Source organism: Chaetodon trifascialis, chromosome 1, assembly GCF_039877785.1.
Source record: "Chaetodon trifascialis isolate fChaTrf1 chromosome 1, fChaTrf1.hap1, whole genome shotgun sequence".
NCBI lineage: Eukaryota > Metazoa > Chordata > Actinopteri > Chaetodontiformes > Chaetodontidae > Chaetodon > Chaetodon trifascialis.
The window spans coordinates 19809907-19829825 of NC_092056.1; the positions used below are offsets into that span (position 1 = coordinate 19809907).

Below are 19919 nucleotides of genomic sequence, written 5' to 3' on the forward strand. Positions count from 1 at the left end.
GTCACTCCATCCACTCTCAAACACACTTAAAGACAGCATTGAGACAATCAGTCCACACCAGAAGTAAAGTATTCAAGCTTTACCATATTTATCAAAGAGCAGTCATCAAAAATAAGACATTCTACATACATTCATCAGAAAATAGCCTATGTTAGACGGTGGCTGCCATAAATTGAATTAACAAGCCTATTAACATTTACCAAAACAATTTTAACAACTCCAAACCGCTGTGCAAGTGTTCTTTTTCTTTCTTACACTATACAACATCCCCATGACATTAAATAAAGTCAAATCTGAATAGTGTACAAATCTGTGCCTCTCACAGAAAAAAACCCGAATCAGCTGGAATTTAAAGACGATGGCAAAGGCAGTCTGACGAGATGATCCGACGCATTCCAGACACACTTCAAAACGAACATAATTCTTCAGGATTTATTTATTAACTTTATTTGGAACATAGCAAAAGACTATAAACAAATTTATGAGTAGAAACCTTTCATCTCCACTGGGTCAGTTGCTCTTCTTAAATAGAAAAAACAGCAGGCCTCGAAATCTTAAAAGTAAACAATGGAAAAAAAAAAAAAAAACCTTATAAGAGAATGTAAATAAAACCTCTTGATCAGAGGCAGATTCAGTTCAGTCTCTGGTTTTATTCACGGGAGCTTCGAGAAGCCCACACTGATTGCTTTCCCTTGTACTGATCTGTGACCAGAGAGTGAAGCGGATTACGAGGAGCGTCACCGAAGGTCCAGCTCAAAACGGCCACAGGTACAAGATCAAGTGAAGTGGAGCGAGTACGAGCGGGACATGTAAACTCGAAAAATAAAGTCCTCTCTCACACTGCTACCCACCAGTGTGTTTTGTCCCGAAAATATATTTCATGCCTACACTGCTTTTACTTTATGGTTGTACAGAGAAGTCAAGATAGAAAGCGCAGCACTGCCAGGCGTTTGAGGAAAAGAACCACCGCGAGTTTAGGCATACGCTTTATTTGACCGAGTCACTTCAGTCTTCTGGTGGCTGTCTGAGGTTCACAGGTTTGAACTGCCACCGCCAGCCTTCCTTAGAGCTTCTTCCTCCGCGTGACAGGTTTTGTGAAAACAGTGTCCATTATGCGTTTGCGTCTAAGGTTCATGCTCGAGGTCGGGGCCTCGCCCTCCATAATCCTCTTCAGCGGTCGTGGGTGTGGATCAGCTGGGCTGGGCATAGGTGAGATCAGGTCCACCACTGCTACAGGAGGCGGCTCTGAAACCGTTCTGGATCTGGAGGGGGACCGAGAAAAAACAAAACATGTGATTTTCATGCCACACGACTGTATAAAGGATATTACTACATGGACTCAGGTACATGAAAGTCAGTAAACACAGTTTGTCTGCAAATGACTGAAATCTGTTTTTATCTACATTTTACACAACGTCCCAATTTTTCTGCAGTCAGGATGTTGCCTGGTTTAAAGCATTACGCTAAAATTCTTAAGCCAATCAGTTCTTGGTCATATCCTCAGTCTCGGGGGTCCAGAGGGATTTGTATCAGGGAAACAGGATCTTACTTGGCCGTTCGTTTGCCTGTTTTTCTGGCCTTAGAGACACCTGCTGCTTTCTCCGCTTCCACGTGATCTTCTTCTGAAGCAATTTCATCCTGGAGAAAAAAAAGAAAAGAATTAGAATTCCCACCTCGTGGTTGTTTGCCTCCACCTGCCAGTCAAGTTGCAGTTCACACTAAATATGTTCAGACTGAAAACACAAATGCAGCCTCCTCCACACTAAAAGCATGAAGCTCATCAGCAGCAGCACTCACGTGAGGAGTCACAGAGGCGTCTTTGACCACTCCTCTCCTGCTGCGAGTGACAGGAGCTGCAGACCGTTCGCTCGGCCCTGGAGACTCTGCTCTGTCAGCTGAGACACACACACACACACACACACACACACACACACACACACACACACACACACACACACACACACACACACACACACACACACACACACACACACACACACACACACACACACACACACACACACACACACACACACACACACACACACACACACACACACACACAGGGTTAAAAATCCACCATGGATGGACCTTTGGACGGCCATAGGGGTCCACGGACACAAAGCTCACCTCTTGTTCTTCTTCGTGAGGGGGAGTAGATGAACGAATGCTCGCCTGGGCGAGACTCGTCCTCCCCTGGCTCAGAGACCAGCCCGTCTTTCACAGGAAGTGGTGAGTGACCCTGCTCCGCTGATGACTTCTTACTCCTCTTGCTGGTCCTTACCATCTTGGTGACGACTACTCCACCTGATGAAAGGTTTTAGACATTCATGTCCATATATTTAAACTACTGTATTTTAGAGCAGACGTCTCACAGACACCAATGTTATCCAACCAATGTAAACCAAATCCTATTTTCAGTCCTTGTCCAGCTGCATACGTACCTTCCTGCTTCTCCTCTTCATCCTGAAGTCTCTTGATGAGGGCATCTGCGACAGGCGTTTCAGAATCCACCTCCAAAGGTGAGTCCAGTAACGGAAGGTCTTCCTCAGGGTGAGCCCAGAGCTTTCTGGTCGTTTGTCGAAGGGAGCTGGTGCGACTGGCGTCAGGCTCAAGCAGAGCTTCACTATCTTTTATACTTTCAGTAATCGTGTCTCCTCTTGTCTTCCTTGCACTCTGAGGAAGTGATATGGGAACCAGTTTCACCTGTGAGTGTTAAATGTCATCAATGATCAACAGTGGATGAATCGGGTTTGTCAACATGCAACATGCAGTAATGTATAATGTAAAGGAATGACGATGATATTATGAGTTAAACTGTATCACTCAGGGAAAGTTGTGAAGAAGACAGATGAACCCTTACTTGTGGGTAAACGTTTAAGGTAATCCTGTTGGACTGTCGAGTCGTCCTGCTGGGTCTGGAAACTTTTTTGTTCTCCTCCTCCTCCTGCAGGGCCGGCTGCGTCTCTGGCTGTTCTGTCTTAGTTCTCCTGGAGCTGCGTTTGACAGGAGATGCAAAGACCTCGTCCTGTTCCTTCTCTTCTTTCAGGACCTCTAATGGTGATGGTGCCACGTCAATGCTGCTCAGTGTCCTTCTGCTGGACCTCCTTGGAGTGTTTCCCTGAGTGGTCCCGCGCTTGGCCGGTGTGGGTGTCTTGGCGCTGGCTTGTCGAGAACTCTTGATATGTTTGACCTCATCCTCTTGTTCCTGTTTGATTTCAACGTCTGTGGCTGCAGACCCCTCCTCACCACCACTTTGGCTGGGCCTCGATGAAGTGGGCCTCTGGGAAACCCGTCGTCTGGCTGGAGAAGAGGCTTTGGAGGATGACGCAACTGTGCTATCGTTGTTCACGGCCTCCTCCTGCTCCTCGACTTTACGAGCTTTGCGAGCACTTCTTCGAGGTGTGCTTTCTCGGACTTCAACTTCTTTGTTCCGGTTACTTTTTCTAGGGGTACGACTGGGCAAGGTGGGGGCCAGAGTGCTTGCTTCTACCTCCTCCACTTTCCCGTCCTCCTGTGGTTCCTCTGCTTCCTCCAGGAGGGGAGAGATAAAGGTGACGGTCCTCCCTCTGGTGGTCCTCCGTGTTGGTGTGGAAGGAGCTTTCTTTTTCCTCTGAGAAGTCGGGGTCTCTGGTACAGGCTGTACTTCTGACTGGCTATTTGACACAGGTTTCTCTTCCTCAGCGTCTTGATCTTTACTCGATCTTGTCCGAGTTCTCCTTTTTGTTTCTTTCTTCGTCTTAATTTCTTCCATGTTCTCCTCCTCTGTGGCTTCGTGGTCCTGCTGCTTCTCCTCCACAACAGTTGCCATCTCTGTGCTGGGGACAATCTCTGTGTCAATATCAACAGGCCCATTCCCCTCAGGCTCTTTCTGGTCCTCAGCAGGTGTTGGTTTGTCCTCGTCGTCCTCCTCCTCTCCCGTCTCATCAGCAGCGTCTTTCACTGCCACAGAGTCTTTGTCATCCACAACTGCTGGGAGTTCTCCCACTGGAGTCGACCCTGAGTCCAAGAGATCTGCAGGTTCCTGATCTTCAGCCAACATTATGAACTCTGCATCCATCTGTTCTTTAGCCTCCTCCGGCTCGTGGCTTTCCTCAGTGTTTTCAGTTTGTAGATCAGTGAGTTTTACAAGTTCTGACTCTGTCAGTCCATCTACGTTGACTCCCTCCAAGATGTCCATCTCACTCCTCTGGTCCTCGTCGGGTGTTTCTCCAGAGAGGAGAGGATCTGGATCGTCTGTGCCCAAAAGAATAACCTCAGGTCTGGACAACAGCTCATCACTACCCTCCACTGCGAGAGCGAGAGGGTTGGAGAACTGCAGATCATTCTCCAAAGGCAGTGCATCTGCGTCTTTATCCCCGTCCTCGTCCATGTCCAGCATCAGAGAGAAGCCGCTGTGAGTTTCAGACCTCGGGTCATCTGACACAACGGCCTGCGGAAGCTCAGGAAGAGCCAACTGAGAAGTGTCCACCAGGCCATCCTGCCCCTCCACCAGCTCCAGGGGCACCAGCAGAGTAGTAGAGGGCTTGAGCTCCATATACGAGGAGCTTTGCTCTTCAACCTCATCTGCATCCATCCCTCCTTCATCGGCCCCTAGTCTCACCATCACCACCTCACCCTCCATGTCCTCCTCCACAATCTGTAAACAAGCACACAGAAGTTATTTTCTTATTTTTTGGCTATTATTTCATTCATTTAGTTTCTAAAACATCAGAAAATTATGAAAATGTCTATCAAGGTGACATCTTTAAATGAGCTATTGCATTTACAATAGAAAACAAATGAAAGAAAAGCAGCACATTCTGACTTTAAAGACGATGGAATCAGCAAACGACTGACACTTTTCCTTGAAAAGTGACTACTTGTTGATTATGACTAATTGATTAAAAGACTGATGGTTTCAGCTGGACGTTTCTTACCTTCATCTCTGCACCGGGTGTGAGCAGAGAGAACTCTGCAGCCTCCTGCTCTGACAGACTTGGCAGGAAGTGTGTGTGTCCCTGTTGTACAAAGACCGAACTGGATTGAAGGGGGGGCAGCCTCCCATTCCCCTGGACCTCCTCAATGATTTCCACCTCACTACCAGAGTCCTCCTCTTCTTCCTCAGCTTGATCAGACTCCTCCTCCTCCTCCTCCTCGTCCTCTTCATCATCGTCATCGACGGAGTCTTCCTCAGACACAGGGCTAGAAAGCTCTTCACTGTCATTTAAACTCACAACAGCTGGGAGATAAGAGGAAAGGACAAGCAAAAAAGAGCAGGTGTGAGTAAATGAGGAAAATGGCGGCGTAACAGTTAGAGCATCAGTGTTAAAGTGCACGTGTGTACAATCTTCCTCACAGTGGGAGTCCGTGCCAGTTGGTTCAGAGGATGTGACCGAGGCGGCAGACTGGCTGGTTAACACTGGGGGAGCTTCAGCAGTTGCTTCTTCAACCTCACCGAGAGACTCGCTGGGAGGTAGGAGAAGGATGTCATTTTAACATGGAAAAACAAACAAGCAGCTGAAAGGAAAAACGCGGTTACGATGGGGAACTTTTATGTTATGACTGACATGTTTGACAGCGCCATCCAAGTGAAACCATCACAATAATTCATGTTCCCTGAGTGCACCTCAAACGCCGCCAAAGACACTTTGGTTAAAGTTTCAACTAATAGAGAAGAAACTACAACTCTTTGCCAGTGTGACAACTTGTTAGAATTCAGTCGTTTTTCTTTAGTCATACACTTCAGAGACATGGAGAGTGTTTTTGAGAGTGCATACCTGTTGAAGGACGTCTGGGTCTGTGATGCATTGTGGATTCCTGAGCGGGTGAGCGGAGAAGACGGGTCACTGCCAAACAGATGTCTCTGCACGAACTCTGTCAGGTCTGTCAGACACACAGAGAATCATGGACTGTCAGTGTGAAGTCAATCATTATAACCTTGACATGATTAGTTAATATGTTTCATTCTACAATGAGAGGAGTTCCAGAAAAGCCACGAGCACTTACAGTAACATAACATTGTCGTATGAACATCTACTTGCAACATTTTACAGTCTGAGTGTATTATTTAAAGCCGGACCTGTTGATTGCTCCAGCTCATCTTCCAGTTCATTTGTGGGCTCAGTGTCTCCAGATGGTCTCAGATGCTCTGTGAACTCTGTGGATTCAGTGGCCTCTGAATGGGCGTCCTGTCCCGTGGCTGTTGCTGGTTGATCCTGAGATTCGATGTAAGTGGCCGACTCTGCGCTCACAGTCACCTGGTTACAAACTAACCACACACAGAATGTGTCAAGTGATCTTTTATAGCATCAGAGCAAAGCATGTGTCTTTGGCATTTTGGTGGTGTGCAGTACTGGTGTGAAGCAACCCACCTCTAACAATAAGTCCTACAGAAACAAATAGAGCAAATTGTGCACATGAATTACCTTGATTGTGACTTGATGTGTCGTCTTGGTGAAGAGTTGCAGCATCTTGTTTGCTACTTGACTCAACATCCTGTTCATTCTCCATTTCAGGCTGGGCTTCCTCGTTGTCCTCGTCCTGTTTAAGACCAATCTCCATCACATCCTCAAATGTTTCCGCCTCCTTTGGCTCCTCTTCTTCCTCCTCCGGATCCTCTGACATCAGGACAGGGGTTTGCTCAGTGGTTGGCGAGGGCTGCTCCTCCGGTTCTTCCTGTTCAGCGAGGCCTTTGATGTTAATGGTCACTACATCCTCATCCTTCTCTGCAGCTCTGTGCTCATCCTCTCCTCCCTGCTCTCGTGTGAGAGGTGCATCGTAGTACTCCAGAGTGGTGTCAGTTGAACGGACAGACACCTGACTGGTGTCAAAGCTCAGGCTAAGCCGTGCTTGTGTTGCATCCGATGGTCTGTTTTCTGCAGCAACTTCGTGGATGGAGGATGACTCGCTCTCAAAGCATCTCAACTGTGGAGATGGAATACCACCATCTGGAGGCAAGAACGTTACACTCGGTCGTTCCCTTTCCTCATCTCCATCCTCCTCCTCCTCCTCCTCCTCCTCTTCAGCTAGCTGTGAGGACCAGGTCTTACATTTAACCTTGGATAACGTGGAGCCGCTGGTCAGCAAACTAATCTCACTGTCTGCTGCCACCTAGAGAGGAAAAGAGTCCCAAAGTAGATTAGAGGACGTGTTTTAACATGAAGACAAAATCAAACTTACCAGCTGAACAGGGAGGAAGATGACTGATGGGAAAAATGACCACTAAGCACAAATTAGCAGCTCAACAGCAACACAATACTAGTAATTAGCAATAACTAATATCACTAGTGGATTTATTGTACACTGTACTCCTACAAATGAACAAATAAGAACCAAGTAGTAACAACACTTCTTTTAAGGCACCAGAAATCATCTTATAAGCTGCAACCTTGCAGTGTGCAATTACTGAACCAAAGAGTGCGTCCAGCGTTCGGTCTTACCCCATTGGTCCATCGGATGCCCTTCTCTGGTTCAGGAGATTGTGTCTCTTCGATGAAAGTGATCCGGCTCTCTTTAGTGCGGAGTGGGGGGGTGATGGAGCGTCCTGGAGAAGCAGAAGGGGTGGCGACGGGGGTGGGCCTCAGGCTGCTGCGTAGGATGGACTGAGGAGTGAACGCTGAGAACACTGGGCCAGAAGCAGCCAAGGCCCGAGCTCGCTGACAGAGCAAGACCAGGACGGACGTAAGCAACAAAATATACAAACTCACAAGACTTTTTTCACTACGTCAAAACAAATAACTGCACATTTGTCTACTCACCTTGACAACCTGCGGTGTTTGCAGCAGGCTGAGTTCAGGAGCCTTGCTGGTGCTTTTTGGAGAAATCCAGGAGCTGGGAGGTCTGGGAGGGCTGAGAAGAGGATGAGGAGTCTGACAGGAGGGATGAACCACCAAGTCCATCAGCCTGGGTCACAATGCAGATGAGGAAAGAACACAGATGTTAAGATACTGTCTTAATAAAAGAAATGTGAACAAAAACAAGATTTACATGAATAGTTTTCCAAGTCCATTATTTCCCACTCCTTAGGTCTGTGTAATGTGTTTCCCACCTCCATAATATGGCTGTCCCATACCAGAGGAAGTGTGTCCTTTCATACTCAAACAAATATGTAGAATATGCTTCACTCAAGCCAACATGGAACTCTTATGAGACTACCTTGACTTGCGTTTGGAGGTCATGGTGATAGGAGTTCCCAGGAAGGGGTCAGGAAGGGCCAAGGAGGAGGGTTTGGGGCTCTGGACATCGGCTGCCCTGGGGCTGGCAGAGACGAGTTGAAAAAGGTTAAACTTCATCAAATGAATCAAAATGAATTACCACTGCTGGTAGTGTCTGCTCACCTCTTAGCTGGGGAGGACTGTGGTGTGGCTCCCTTGCCTAACCACACCTCCTCGATCTTGACCAGCACGTTGTTGATGAAACCAGCCCTTGACATCACCTTCTCACTGGCAGAGCGCTTGGTGATGGTTGACAGGGGCTGCGGCCGAGAAACTGGAACACAGAGTGAACATATATTAGAAATACTTGATAAATAATGTTTGTCAAGCTGTTGCTGAGATTAAATTAAAACTACAGTTACAGATGATGTTACAAAACAGACAGCATGAATGCGTGCAACAAAGGAAAGCAGTGCACACAAACACATTTTGGAATATACTGGGCAAGTGATCTCGGAAAGTGCGATTTCAGACATTTCTATTAATGTTTGGACTTTTTCCTGCTGTGAAAAACACATTACCACAGATGAAGCAACCTGAGCACCTCCTCACCTTCTCTGTGGATGGCGTAGGGATGCTGGTAGGGCTTGACTCTGTCCATCGCCAGCTTCCTCTGGACTCTGGGTAAAACTTTGCCATATTGATCCAATATAGCGTTCCTGGTGTTGGAGCGTTCTTTAAGCTTTGGATCTCGCTCATTCTAGAAACAAAGAAGCAAAATAATGTTGTTAGAAATCTTGTGGGATTCAGGTATCTTCTCTCTGTATAACCACATGGTTACAGAATCTTCACATTCTACATGCTGCATCATACCAGTGCAGTGATAATTAGCGCATACTTTGTATGCGTGTGTCAGACATACCACCAGGTTCATTTTGAGGCTGTGGTTGAGCTGCAGGGCAGGAATGTAGTTGGCCTGCTGAAGGTAATGAACCATCAGCAGCTCTCTGTTCTGGAGACCCCCTGTGCCCTGGAGAAACTTCTCCAAACATTCCTGCAACATACACCCAAGGAGCACAAGTTTTAGGCTTTGATTTAATGATCCAGAACCACAAAGAAAGACTTATCTACAAGCAGAATAATGAACAGTTAGTGTAAAAAAATACACCAAGAAAATTTACAGAAACATCAATGTCCAGCAGTGAAGCCATGCATTCACTCATCTCTCTGCTACCTGTTCACTGAGGCCCAGGGGCAGTTTGAGCAGCTCCTTAATGAGGCCCAGCTCCTGGCAGCTCTCATATAGGAAGCCCAGCAGCTCACTCATGTTGAGGCGATTCGAGTGCTGCCGAAGTAAAGACCACGCCTCTACGAGACACCTGGAAGCAGAGCACACGGCTGGTTAATAAAGGTAAGATGACACGTGAAAGTTAACTAATCCACAGCTGTTGCGGGACTTCAATTCTGTTGTCAAATGAGTGTACGTTTATATCCAATAGTCCACTGAGTTTTTGTTCTTACCTGTTGTGCAGCAGCACAGACAGGCAGAGTTTGGCCTGGGAGGTGGAGGAGATCGGGGGCTTCGTAACATGGAAGTATCGTAGTGCCACTGAGTGTTGGCCCTGGCACATCAACGCTTGCAGAACCCGCTCATGCTGCCACTCAAACTGACACCGAGAGGCAGCTGGATGCAAGAGCAGCTCGAATGAACTCTGATCAAGAAGGATGGTATCATGAAGAGTCATGAGAAGTTGTAATAGCTGTATTTAAGTGTCACAATGTTTCCACTGGAAATGTTAATATGCAAATACTGTTGTTTCATTTCCCTTTAAATACAACAGAGCTAATTTGCCTTGCACAACATCTCTGTAACCAAATTTAGGAAAATGTGTCTGTACCTGGTGGTCATGATGGTCCAGCAGCCAGAGGCCTTGCACTAGTTTCACCAGTCCAATAGGGATGGCAAAAGCTGTGGGGAAAGACTCCACTGATGCTCCCTCTTTATTGGGGAAGGAGTACATGACATCCAGCAACAGGTAAATCACCTGGGACAACAGGTCAAGGCTCATACGGGCCATTTTTTCTTTTTTCCCAAAAACTACACAAATATATAAACGAAAAAGACATGCTCTTAAAAATTGGTTTTATGTAATGACACCAACACGATTACAGAAAATGAGGTGTTTTTGTTCTCCCTGAATTCACTGAAAATATTGCAGCTGGCTGTGCTGACATGAACACGACTTTGCATTCAGACATTACTAGTTAAAAGGATACAATGGCATGTTTGGCAGCTTCATCAATGTTGTCTAATAGATAAATGTCCAACAAGGCCTGTGGATCAAAAGACATAAAATCAATTATTGACTCATTAAGAGTAAGAGCCACATGTGCAAAACTGATCTGACATAAATTAGATGGCACAAAATAAATGAAATCACAAACAGATATGTTTAATGCTTACATGCAGTGTAGGTGGTGGGTATTGCCCCGTCCCACCGTCATCCCTTTTCCACAGGTTGGTCAAGCGTTCACCACACTGGCTGACCAAACCATCAATCATCAGGCAGTCTGCACACCACTTCCCCCTGAGAAGACAACAGCAGCAGCAGTCAGCTTTAGTGCAACTATTGATCACAAAGTGAAAATACTGGTTAGCTGCGGTCCTAGATTAGTAATTTACTTAAGATTTAATCGCTTTCAAGTGAAGACAACTCACTTGGCCAGCCTGGTTAGCTCCTCTCGGCGTATAGTATAATAGTTGCTGATGACTGAGTGAGTGTAGAAAGGTCTGGAGATCTGGAGAGCGTCATCGTCTGGTGGGGAGGGCAGCGCACAGAAAGAGAAAATAAAACTGAATATAGTGATAGTGAAAATGGTGAAAAACTTGTTAAGAAACTGTATGTGCTGATGATATTCTGCTAAAAGAATAATACGAATGCAAGAAACAGACTTGAAGAAGACACATATCTGCACATCATGCCCAGCTAAAGGCCCGCTGTCCCCCCACTCTACACTGCAAAATGCTTCCAGTTAAAGAATATATTTAGATCACTCGGGTCAGTGACCTAAAGATACTCAACATGCTTCAAACTTGTTTACTCACTGACTCTGATAAACTGTGTTGTTTGAAATTGCTGGTAAGGTTTCCCAGATCATGTTTGTGCCAGCAACACTTTACCTGATCCTTCAGGCAGGAGACCGGTACGACAGAACCAGAGCACCACCTGAGCATACTTGGAAATCAGACTGGACACCATGTTCTTGTTCATCAGACCCACCAGACCTACACAATGGAAAATAGGACCAGAACCCATCAATGACTACAAATGAGTCAAAACAACTGACTCAACACTCAAGACAAAAAATTAAAACAAGCCTCTCATTACTGTTCAACCCAAAGAGGAATTAAACTGCAGTGCTGAACCGCTTTCCACTGACATCACAGGGACATCTAACACTGTGACTCTATCTGTGTGGAAGGCTCACCTTTTTGTGTGAGCTCCTGAGCTTCACTGAGCAGACAGTGGAAGATGGTGCTGAGGTTCCCGAGCAGCCTCTGGCTGTGCTGTAGCAGCTGCATGGTCTGAGGGTCTGTGAAGTTGGACGAGCTGTCAAACAGTGGTGCACCTGGGGAGCAAACGCGCACAGGAGGAACAGATATACAACTGAAAAGTCGAAATTAAACAAAATAAACTTGCAAACAGTGTAGAAAAGAGAGGAGACGGAAAGAATTTCTGTCACTTGATTCGGACTATAATTCAAAATGTATTTTGATTATTTCAATAAATAAGTAAAACATACAGATGCCATCCAGTTCCTCCTTGGTCTGGACCACTTTATTCCAGGCCCAGTCCAGGATGTAGCGCAGGTTCAGTGCAGAACCTGGTTGTTCTGTTCAGGACAGACAATATTAAGAGAGTTGACTGCAGGACTTGCAGAGAGGCGCTTAGGAAAGCTTTAAGTACTATGAGCACATCTATAGGGTGACGCAAAGGAAAGCAACAGTGAGCAGACATCCTTGCTGTCATGGACAAAATGGGTTTGGGTAAGCCATTTGACAGCTTTTCCAAATATGACTCCTCACCTTCTGCAGTCCACTGCTTGATACAGCCAGTGATCAGTCCCAAGGAGCTGGTCTCCACCGCTGTAGACAAGATGGCATCCAGCTGCTCCTCCTACCGAAATCAAGTTACACGTATAAATTACTATCAAAACTTCTGAATAAATATTTGATTCTTTTGCATCACATGATTTTCTCTAGTGAGCTCAAAGAAGGGGAACAAAAGCATCAAAAGCTGTGGCTTTGTGGGTCTGTGTGAACAAGTTGTTCTGGGGGATGTGTGTACCTGAGAGAGGCTGGAGGCCTGGGTGTCAGCCAGGCGAGATGAGAGCAGGCCGGACATGAGGCAGCGGGAGTAGCTGGTGGAGATGATGTCACTGGAACAGGGAGCAGCTTTCTTCAAAAAGCTCAGCGTCTGTGTTTACGACAATGGAAAGGTGTTAAAGAAGGCGAACTTCCATTCAAATCATCTTCATACATTTAAATCCTGCCTACGTGGTTAACACTGTGTAGCCTTAGCAATAACAATAACATCAAACACTATATTACACGAGGAAAAGGCTAAATATTACAGGACAAAACCCAAGTATACCAAAATACAAACAGTTTGACATCTGTCTTTGCCTTTTATTACAGTCATATAGTCACTTCTATAGTCACCTCTATGGAGAGGCGAAAGTTTGTGAGATAGAAAGAGAGGAAACTTACCTCTTTCTGATAGCCAGAGCAAGTCAAGTGCACAATTCCAGAATTGAGCAAGCAGGTAGCATCTGTAAAAGGAAAGAGAAAAGGAAAAAAACAAAACAAACAAACAATGAATCTAATGAGTAAAATTCTATTTCAATTCCTCAAAACGTCTGCACAAACAAATTCCAGAGCAATACAGCCAGAAAACAGCAATACACAGACAGAACCTGACAAAAATACATAATCAGTACACATAATATCCACATAATCTCATATCATGTTGTGGTACGTAATGTCTGCACCTACCAAAATTATAGGTGGTGGGGTTAAAGTACTGTTCTGGCGGAGGGCAGGTGAAGGGCAGGCCCCTGCTAAGGCTGCGGTCGTGCACCGCCGCATCCAGGAGGATGTGTGAAGATACCATCTGCACCACAGGGTCCAGAGACCAGACTGCCAGGTAGGGACAGTTTTGCAGGGACTCCCCCGTTCTGACAAAGACACAAGTGAAATGCTGCTCTGTCAAACCACCAAAAAGGATCAGACAAACAACATCACTAAGGTTTTATTTCAACCAAACCAGAGTTGGTGGTGATTGTTGGACCAATTTCAGGACAAACCAAGAAGGTTTTGGTGAGCTTGAATTTGTTTCAGTTGAGTCTCGGTGAAGAGTCTTATACGATGATAAAATGCCTGTTTCCCTAAATGGAGTTTGGTTGTTTGCTGCTCTGGCTGTTTCTGGGTAAACAGAAAGGATCTTCCTCTTCAATCTCTGCAGGGATCCTTTCCATAATGTTGTCAGAGACTTAGACGAAACAATCTTAGGCAAAGACAAACTTAGTGGGCGTACACTGACAATGCAGAAATGCACAGAGGGAAAATAAACACAGATGTTCGACTGGAATTTCTCCCATTTGTTCAGAACACTGAAATCTTCCAGGACATGTCTGACTGTGAGATGTAGTCCAGTGTGCTCCTCTACACAGTTAATTACCAGGTAGGTATTTCACACATTAAGTACAAAATCATTGTGGCAGGTGGTCAGTCATGGGCAACCTTTTAATTTTTTCATGCACCCACATGGGAGTTTTACACTGGTTGCAATATCTAGGCCTTCTCCATCGGTGTCATAAATCAAATATTTACAGTGTACTACATTTTGTGCATGCATGGCTGCACATGCCTGATGCATTCCTTCAGTAATGAACATATTTTCACCAGCTTTCTGTATAATCATTCAGACACAGTGTGTAATGGTGGAGAAAATATACAGTTATGTGATGGGAACATTGGGGATTTATTTTCTTATTAAGAACCCAAGAATTCTATTTAACAGTTGAAAAGTCAGTCTTGTCTGTACCTTAAAGAGTCTGGCATTTGTGCGTGGTACCAACGGTTGATGTCAAATACCCCGATGTAGGTAGACGGAATTCCCTGACCATAGGCCTTCACTTGCCAGCTGAAGATGGACACACTGGTGTCTGGAGATGCAGCTGAAAATGAGAAGACGTGGTTAAAAGATTAAACGCCAGCAAGAAATGGGGCAAGTAGACACTAAACAGAATAGGACTCTTCATTATTCAGTGAAAACTGCCACAACACACAATGGTAGAGCTCTTTAAAGACAACATTCATCTACTACATCAACACTGACAATGTCACGTGATTGACTGGAAACCCGCACTGCATGCTCCTATCTTCCACAGGCAGTCTGAGGGGAGTCAGGCTAACCTTCGTTCAGGCTGTCCTCCCTGTCAGGATGGGGTCTGAACTTCTCGATGGTCTGGCAACTCAGCAGGCGAGTGTTGGTGGCCTGAGCCCTGAGAGGAAAAGCTGTGCCGCTTAACTCCTGACTGTACCGTTCCTCACAGTACTCCAGACCCTGAGTGACAGAGCATTAAAGAGAGGAGAGAATAAACCAAAGAGGGTCAATAAACAGAGGATATGTTGGGACTGACACAGCAGCTGCACTGTGAAGAAATGAAGTGAATATAAAGTAAATACTACTGTAGTCTTGTATGCACTACAGACCTCATAGAGGATCTTCCCAGAAGCTAGACACTTCCTTTCACTGAAGGCCAGCTGAAGCAGGCGGAGGCTGACCATATCTCCCTCGCTGTGTGGGAGGGAGAGAAAGAGTAAAAATAAGAGCTCAGAAAACAGGAGGAAAAAAATAAAGAAGCACTTCTTAAGACTCACAGGTCCTGAGAAGACTGGACAGCCCAGAGGTAGCAACAGTTCCTGGGGTCATTTTCTGGCTCCTGGAAGGTGAAGGCATGAACAGGCACCCTGCCTCCTTCTAACTGGGAGTGGTATCTACAGATGAAAAAGGAAACATTTACACACATGGAGAAGTACATTTTATTATATTCTCTGGAAATTACCTGAAATGAAGCGAACCATTGAATCTAAATACAGTACACGGCTATCCAGGACTGAACCTCATACATCTTCCCCACTTTCACGAAATATGGAAGACAGAAGAAATACAAAGACTCACTCCTTCTTTAGTGCCTTCATGTTCCACAGCTGTAAGTATCCATCAGAAAATCCCACTGCCAGCTGGTTGGTCCTGGAGATGTACTGCAGAGCTGTGGCTCCAACTCCACTGGGCCCGTTCAGCTGGAGACAAAGATGTCTGCCCTGTCTGGTGCTGACCTCTCTGAGCCTGGGGATCTCTGCGGGAGATTTGGTGACTACCTGCAGGTCTGGGAACAGAAAGGAAATATAAAAAGAGATGGTTTTAGATGGTGAGGCAAAAGTGTGTGGCCAGAAAAGCAGAGAGCCTTTAGGGACACCTACACTGGAACTGTAGAGCTAATACTGAAGGGACAGACGACAAGCAAAAAAAACAGGCATATAAGCCTGTAAACACATATACACCTAATACATCTGCATGCAGGCTCCTCACCTGAAGCCTCCAGTTCATTTTGGCTGCAGGACAGGTCGTCGAGACAGAGGTCCACAAGCAGAACATGACCGAGATCCGTTACTACGGCAGCAATGCCAAAAAACCAGCGCAGACTCTGGTGGAGATGCTGGGTCGAAGTGCTCGCTCCACCATAACTCACTAACGGCTCAATGGCTGTAATCTAGAAAACAGAGACAGGACGGGCTGTCATTTCTCAAACAATTGTAGCATGCAAAAATTGGCTAAATCAGATAAGTGCATCAAAAGGTTGAATCTAAAGTCTAAAATTCTTACTCACCCTGCCTGGTATAACCACAGCTTTGACCACCCGAGACAGTCCCAAGTCATAGAGACACAACACGCTGCCCTCTGCCTCCTCCAAGCCAACCAGCAATCCAGACCTAGTACAATAAAACAGAGAACATTAACATTTATACTTAAAAATCTTTCATTGCATCAAAATGTAGAACCATGTGATTCTGACAGTGGTCGACTATCATGCATCACAAGTTTGACTCATGGTTAAGAGTTTGTTTCAACTGATTACTGTCCACATCAAAGACAGACAGTGAAGCACGGCTCTGACCGTTTGAGCCAGCTGAAGTCCCTGGCAGCTAGGACACTCGGTGGGTGCTCGCCTCCACCACTGAAGCAGTACGCAGAGAGCCGTTCTCCTGTCATCGCATGGACAACCTCCAGATGGGGGCCACAGGCCAGCCAGGCCAGCCCGCTGCGGCCTTCAAACACAGAGATGAGGAAAAGAAAGGTTCGGGGTCAGGGTCAAAGATTATTTCTGCTCACAGCTCATGAGCTAACGGCTCGTTGTATGAGCTCTTTTTAAGCTAAAATTTAACCAAGTGATTATGCAGGTCATCGAAGATCACTAAAGTAAAATTCTTTTTTTAGAAGTTTTGTAATTTAGAGAGATCCTTGATCCATAAAAATAAACTTACCGACAGTGAACTTCCCATGTAGCACAGAGTCAAGGGTGATCTCATCCTCCCCCAGAGCGTCTATAGTCACTCCTGGGAAAGGCAGCAGGCTGCTGGTGACTTGGGCAGCCAGGTCATGCATGGTTCACTGTACAAACAGCAACATGAGACATACAATGTGTTAGAGACAGCAGCTACTCCATTTAGTCTTCACCACGAGTTCCCTAAAAATACTGGACATTGTTTTGCCAAAGTTATGTGGTCAAAATGTCATTTCATTTTGTCAACATCACCCTGCCCTTGAAACTAAAACCCCTTCCTACTCCATAAATCCACTTCAGCCTTTATCTGCTCGGCCGGGTTTTACAGGACAAAAGGGGTCTTTCTTTCGAACACACAGTTGCACCCCCAGTTGTCAGGAAACGTGCCGTCAGCAAACTTGCTGACAACTGGAGCTGCAACTGGGTTTACGTTCTTATCAACAACAACACATGTCACAGTGTTAGGCATCTGTTTGCAGATGTGAGCCCTGATAAAACACTGGAGTAAAACCCTATTTCAATCACTGGTCAAAGAACCTCCTGAAGTAAATTCCTCTCCAGTCTAACTGACAACGCTGGACTTTTTTTTCCCCACTTCCAGGCCAGAGACAACAAAACTACTAAAGCTCAACAGTACAGTGACACCAGATGCCATTACTCATACAGTACCGTTTCTCTTTTTAAGCTTTGTTAATATTTCAGTTTTCAAAAATCTTTGGTCAAAGGGCGACAATCCAGGCTTAAATGTAAACATTTACACTGTTTAGGCCGTCGGGGCTCCAAGAATTATCAAAGGCCTAATTGTTTATCTTAACCTCACAAATCCAGTCATGTGAAAACGTGATTTAAAAAAATAAATAAATAAATTTTAAAAAATTGCTTTCATGTGGTAAGAATGCAATGTGAAGTGACAGATGTGATGCTAATACTGTTATTTGTATTATGCCTTACCCTGTATTGCTGTTGCTTGCTGTATCTTGCTGTATCTAATTACTCTTGTTTTGTTATTAGTGTTATTGACCCCAGTCTGTACATGTTTATGCTGTCCCTCAACCTGCTCCAAAAAGATAATGTTATCGCTAGCGGTGTGGTACACACGGTGGTGTGTTCAAGGCCAACTCAACTCAACCTGAGGGAAAATTTCTCTGTCAGTTTCCCAGTTGGTGCAAAATTGGACACAATGCTGCCCTCTGTGACTACATTGGAAAACACGGTGGATTCAAGTGAAATCCCGCGCAACAAGCATGTCATTACGCAGCCACATGGCATGACGAGAGATGGAGCATGTTGACATATTGCAACAAATCCTAACTAAACGTGGCCAAATTTGTGCACTCAAACGCGTCGTGACACTGTTGCAGATATTGAAAAAGGCAAAATTTTGACAGCAAACAGAAGATTCAAATGACAAATCTAATACAACATCTAGCGCTCATGCGTGTCAATATTTGAACGGTTTGAGGGTGACCACACAGAAAATGTGTAACTCACACAACTTGATTAAATTCAGAACAATTTTCAAATGTAACGTTAACTCAATCATCATAAGTATGAGACGCGATTTAGACGTTACAGATATTTGAAAGCTAACAGGCTAATGGGAGCTCGTTCGTTAGCATCTGCAGAGCACAGATTAGCTTCATTAACTGCAGTTCTTAGTTTGAGCTAGCTTGACATAATGTAAACAAACAAGCGATCGCTTTCTTTGTACAATGTTCTACACAGTACCGCTATACACGGGCCACAGTGACAACAAATGAAAATTATGCTAGACTCATTTAGTGCTGAATAAGGACTGGCACCTGCCTTACACATTTCTCTCTGTACATTAGCGTGCTAACACACCCAGTTAGCTTGCAAGGTCATGCAGGATTACAGTTTATCCGAGTTCAGCGTCAAAGTTAAGATAGCTAGCTAACCTAGCTATAACGTTATCAGCATTTTGGGATGACAACAGTTATTTGACGTTGTGTTTGCTGTTCAGTTATCGGATCCGTGATACAACAATCAACTACCTACAACGCTTACTTACATTTAGTTCTACATTTGCTTAATAACAGTCAGTTAAAATAGTCGGTGTGGTTAGCTAGTCTGTCTTGAAGTAACATTACGTTGTCACTTTCACAAACGTAAGCTATAGCGATTACTGGCGTTACTGTTAGCAAAGCAGTGTATAATTTCAGTCATTTTCCCACTTTAGGGCTGCCAAAAGTATAAGAATATTAGTATTTTACCGGAACCAGCATCATAGCATTATCTCGTTGTCGGCGGCAAGGAGTCTTTACTTGAATCTCAGAATTAAGCTAGGTTTTGCTTTAGCTTTAGCTGGACCAGTACAAACGCAGCGTAGTCTGGCAATACGAAACTAACTAGCTTGTAGCTACTGGCAACATCAGGGCACAGTCGGTCTTCGTTAGCAAAAGGTCGCGTTCTCATAATAGATCTGTTTTGGGATTTTTTCAGCACAAGCGAATTTACTCAGCTAGCCCTGTTAGCTCTCTGCCAACTACGTTGGAAAACGTGATGCAATGTGACGCTAGCTGCTACCAACGTTAATGTTACACTACCTGTCCGATGTTGACGGCTTTATCAGAGCCACGAATGTTTTGATTTCCTTGACGAATCTCCCGATTCCTTCTTTCATCTGTCATAATCCGCTCCTTTTCAAAGTACACCTCGTATGTAGAGCCCTCTGCGCGCTTCAACGGACTGACAGGCACGAGATGCACTCTGACTTCAGGCTTCTGCACCTCAGAGCGCCATTTCCACGGTGTGAAAGTGCTTCACGTTCTTCTTCGCCGGCATTGATTCTGGCAGAGTAGACATGGAGATGTCGTGGTGCTGCCCCCCTCGGCTTGGGCGTAGTCTCTGCTTAAACACAGAGTAAGTTTAAACAGCCAGCCACAGTTGCAAACAATTGGCCAGTGTAGTGGTGTACTTGCTATAGTTTCAAATTTATGTGAAGCTAGCCCAGAAGTAGGACAGGACTCCAGCTCTTCATTAGGACACTGATTTACCACCGGCCTATTCATCTGATACTTCACATACTCAATGCATGTTTGCCTTTTTGTATCTACATAAATATATCTCTAAAGTACTGATATCACATCTCGAGTCAAGGTCAAGTTTGTTGTTGTAGGCAATCCTCATTCA

General features: G+C 45.2%; 1 protein-coding gene across 1 annotated transcript; it reads right to left on the reverse strand.

Moving 5' to 3' along the window:
• Positions 1–64: 64 nt before the first annotated feature.
• Positions 65–19572, reverse strand: ahctf1 (AT hook containing transcription factor 1). The gene is made up of 40 exons (XM_070958736.1): positions 19334–19572; positions 16747–16873; positions 16380–16530; positions 16092–16194; positions 15794–15974; positions 15383–15590; positions 15082–15198; positions 14914–14998; positions 14614–14764; positions 14243–14375; positions 13192–13373; positions 12907–12968; positions 12485–12613; positions 12223–12313; positions 11940–12029; positions 11625–11765; positions 11317–11421; positions 10855–10951; positions 10600–10723; positions 10413–10469; positions 10034–10180; positions 9657–9847; positions 9370–9514; positions 9058–9189; positions 8748–8895; positions 8319–8469; positions 8137–8238; positions 7740–7884; positions 7422–7637; positions 6408–7092; positions 6062–6250; positions 5760–5865; positions 5339–5448; positions 4920–5221; positions 2864–4639; positions 2445–2676; positions 2131–2307; positions 1798–1895; positions 1550–1638; positions 65–1262 (listed from the first exon to the last, which is right to left on the reverse strand). The coding sequence occupies exons 2-40, from the start codon at positions 16865–16867 to the stop codon at positions 1064–1066; spliced, it is 7668 nt and encodes a 2555-aa protein (XP_070814837.1). The 5' UTR covers positions 16868–16873; positions 19334–19572; the 3' UTR covers positions 65–1063.
• Between the last annotated feature and the right edge of the window lie 347 nt (positions 19573–19919).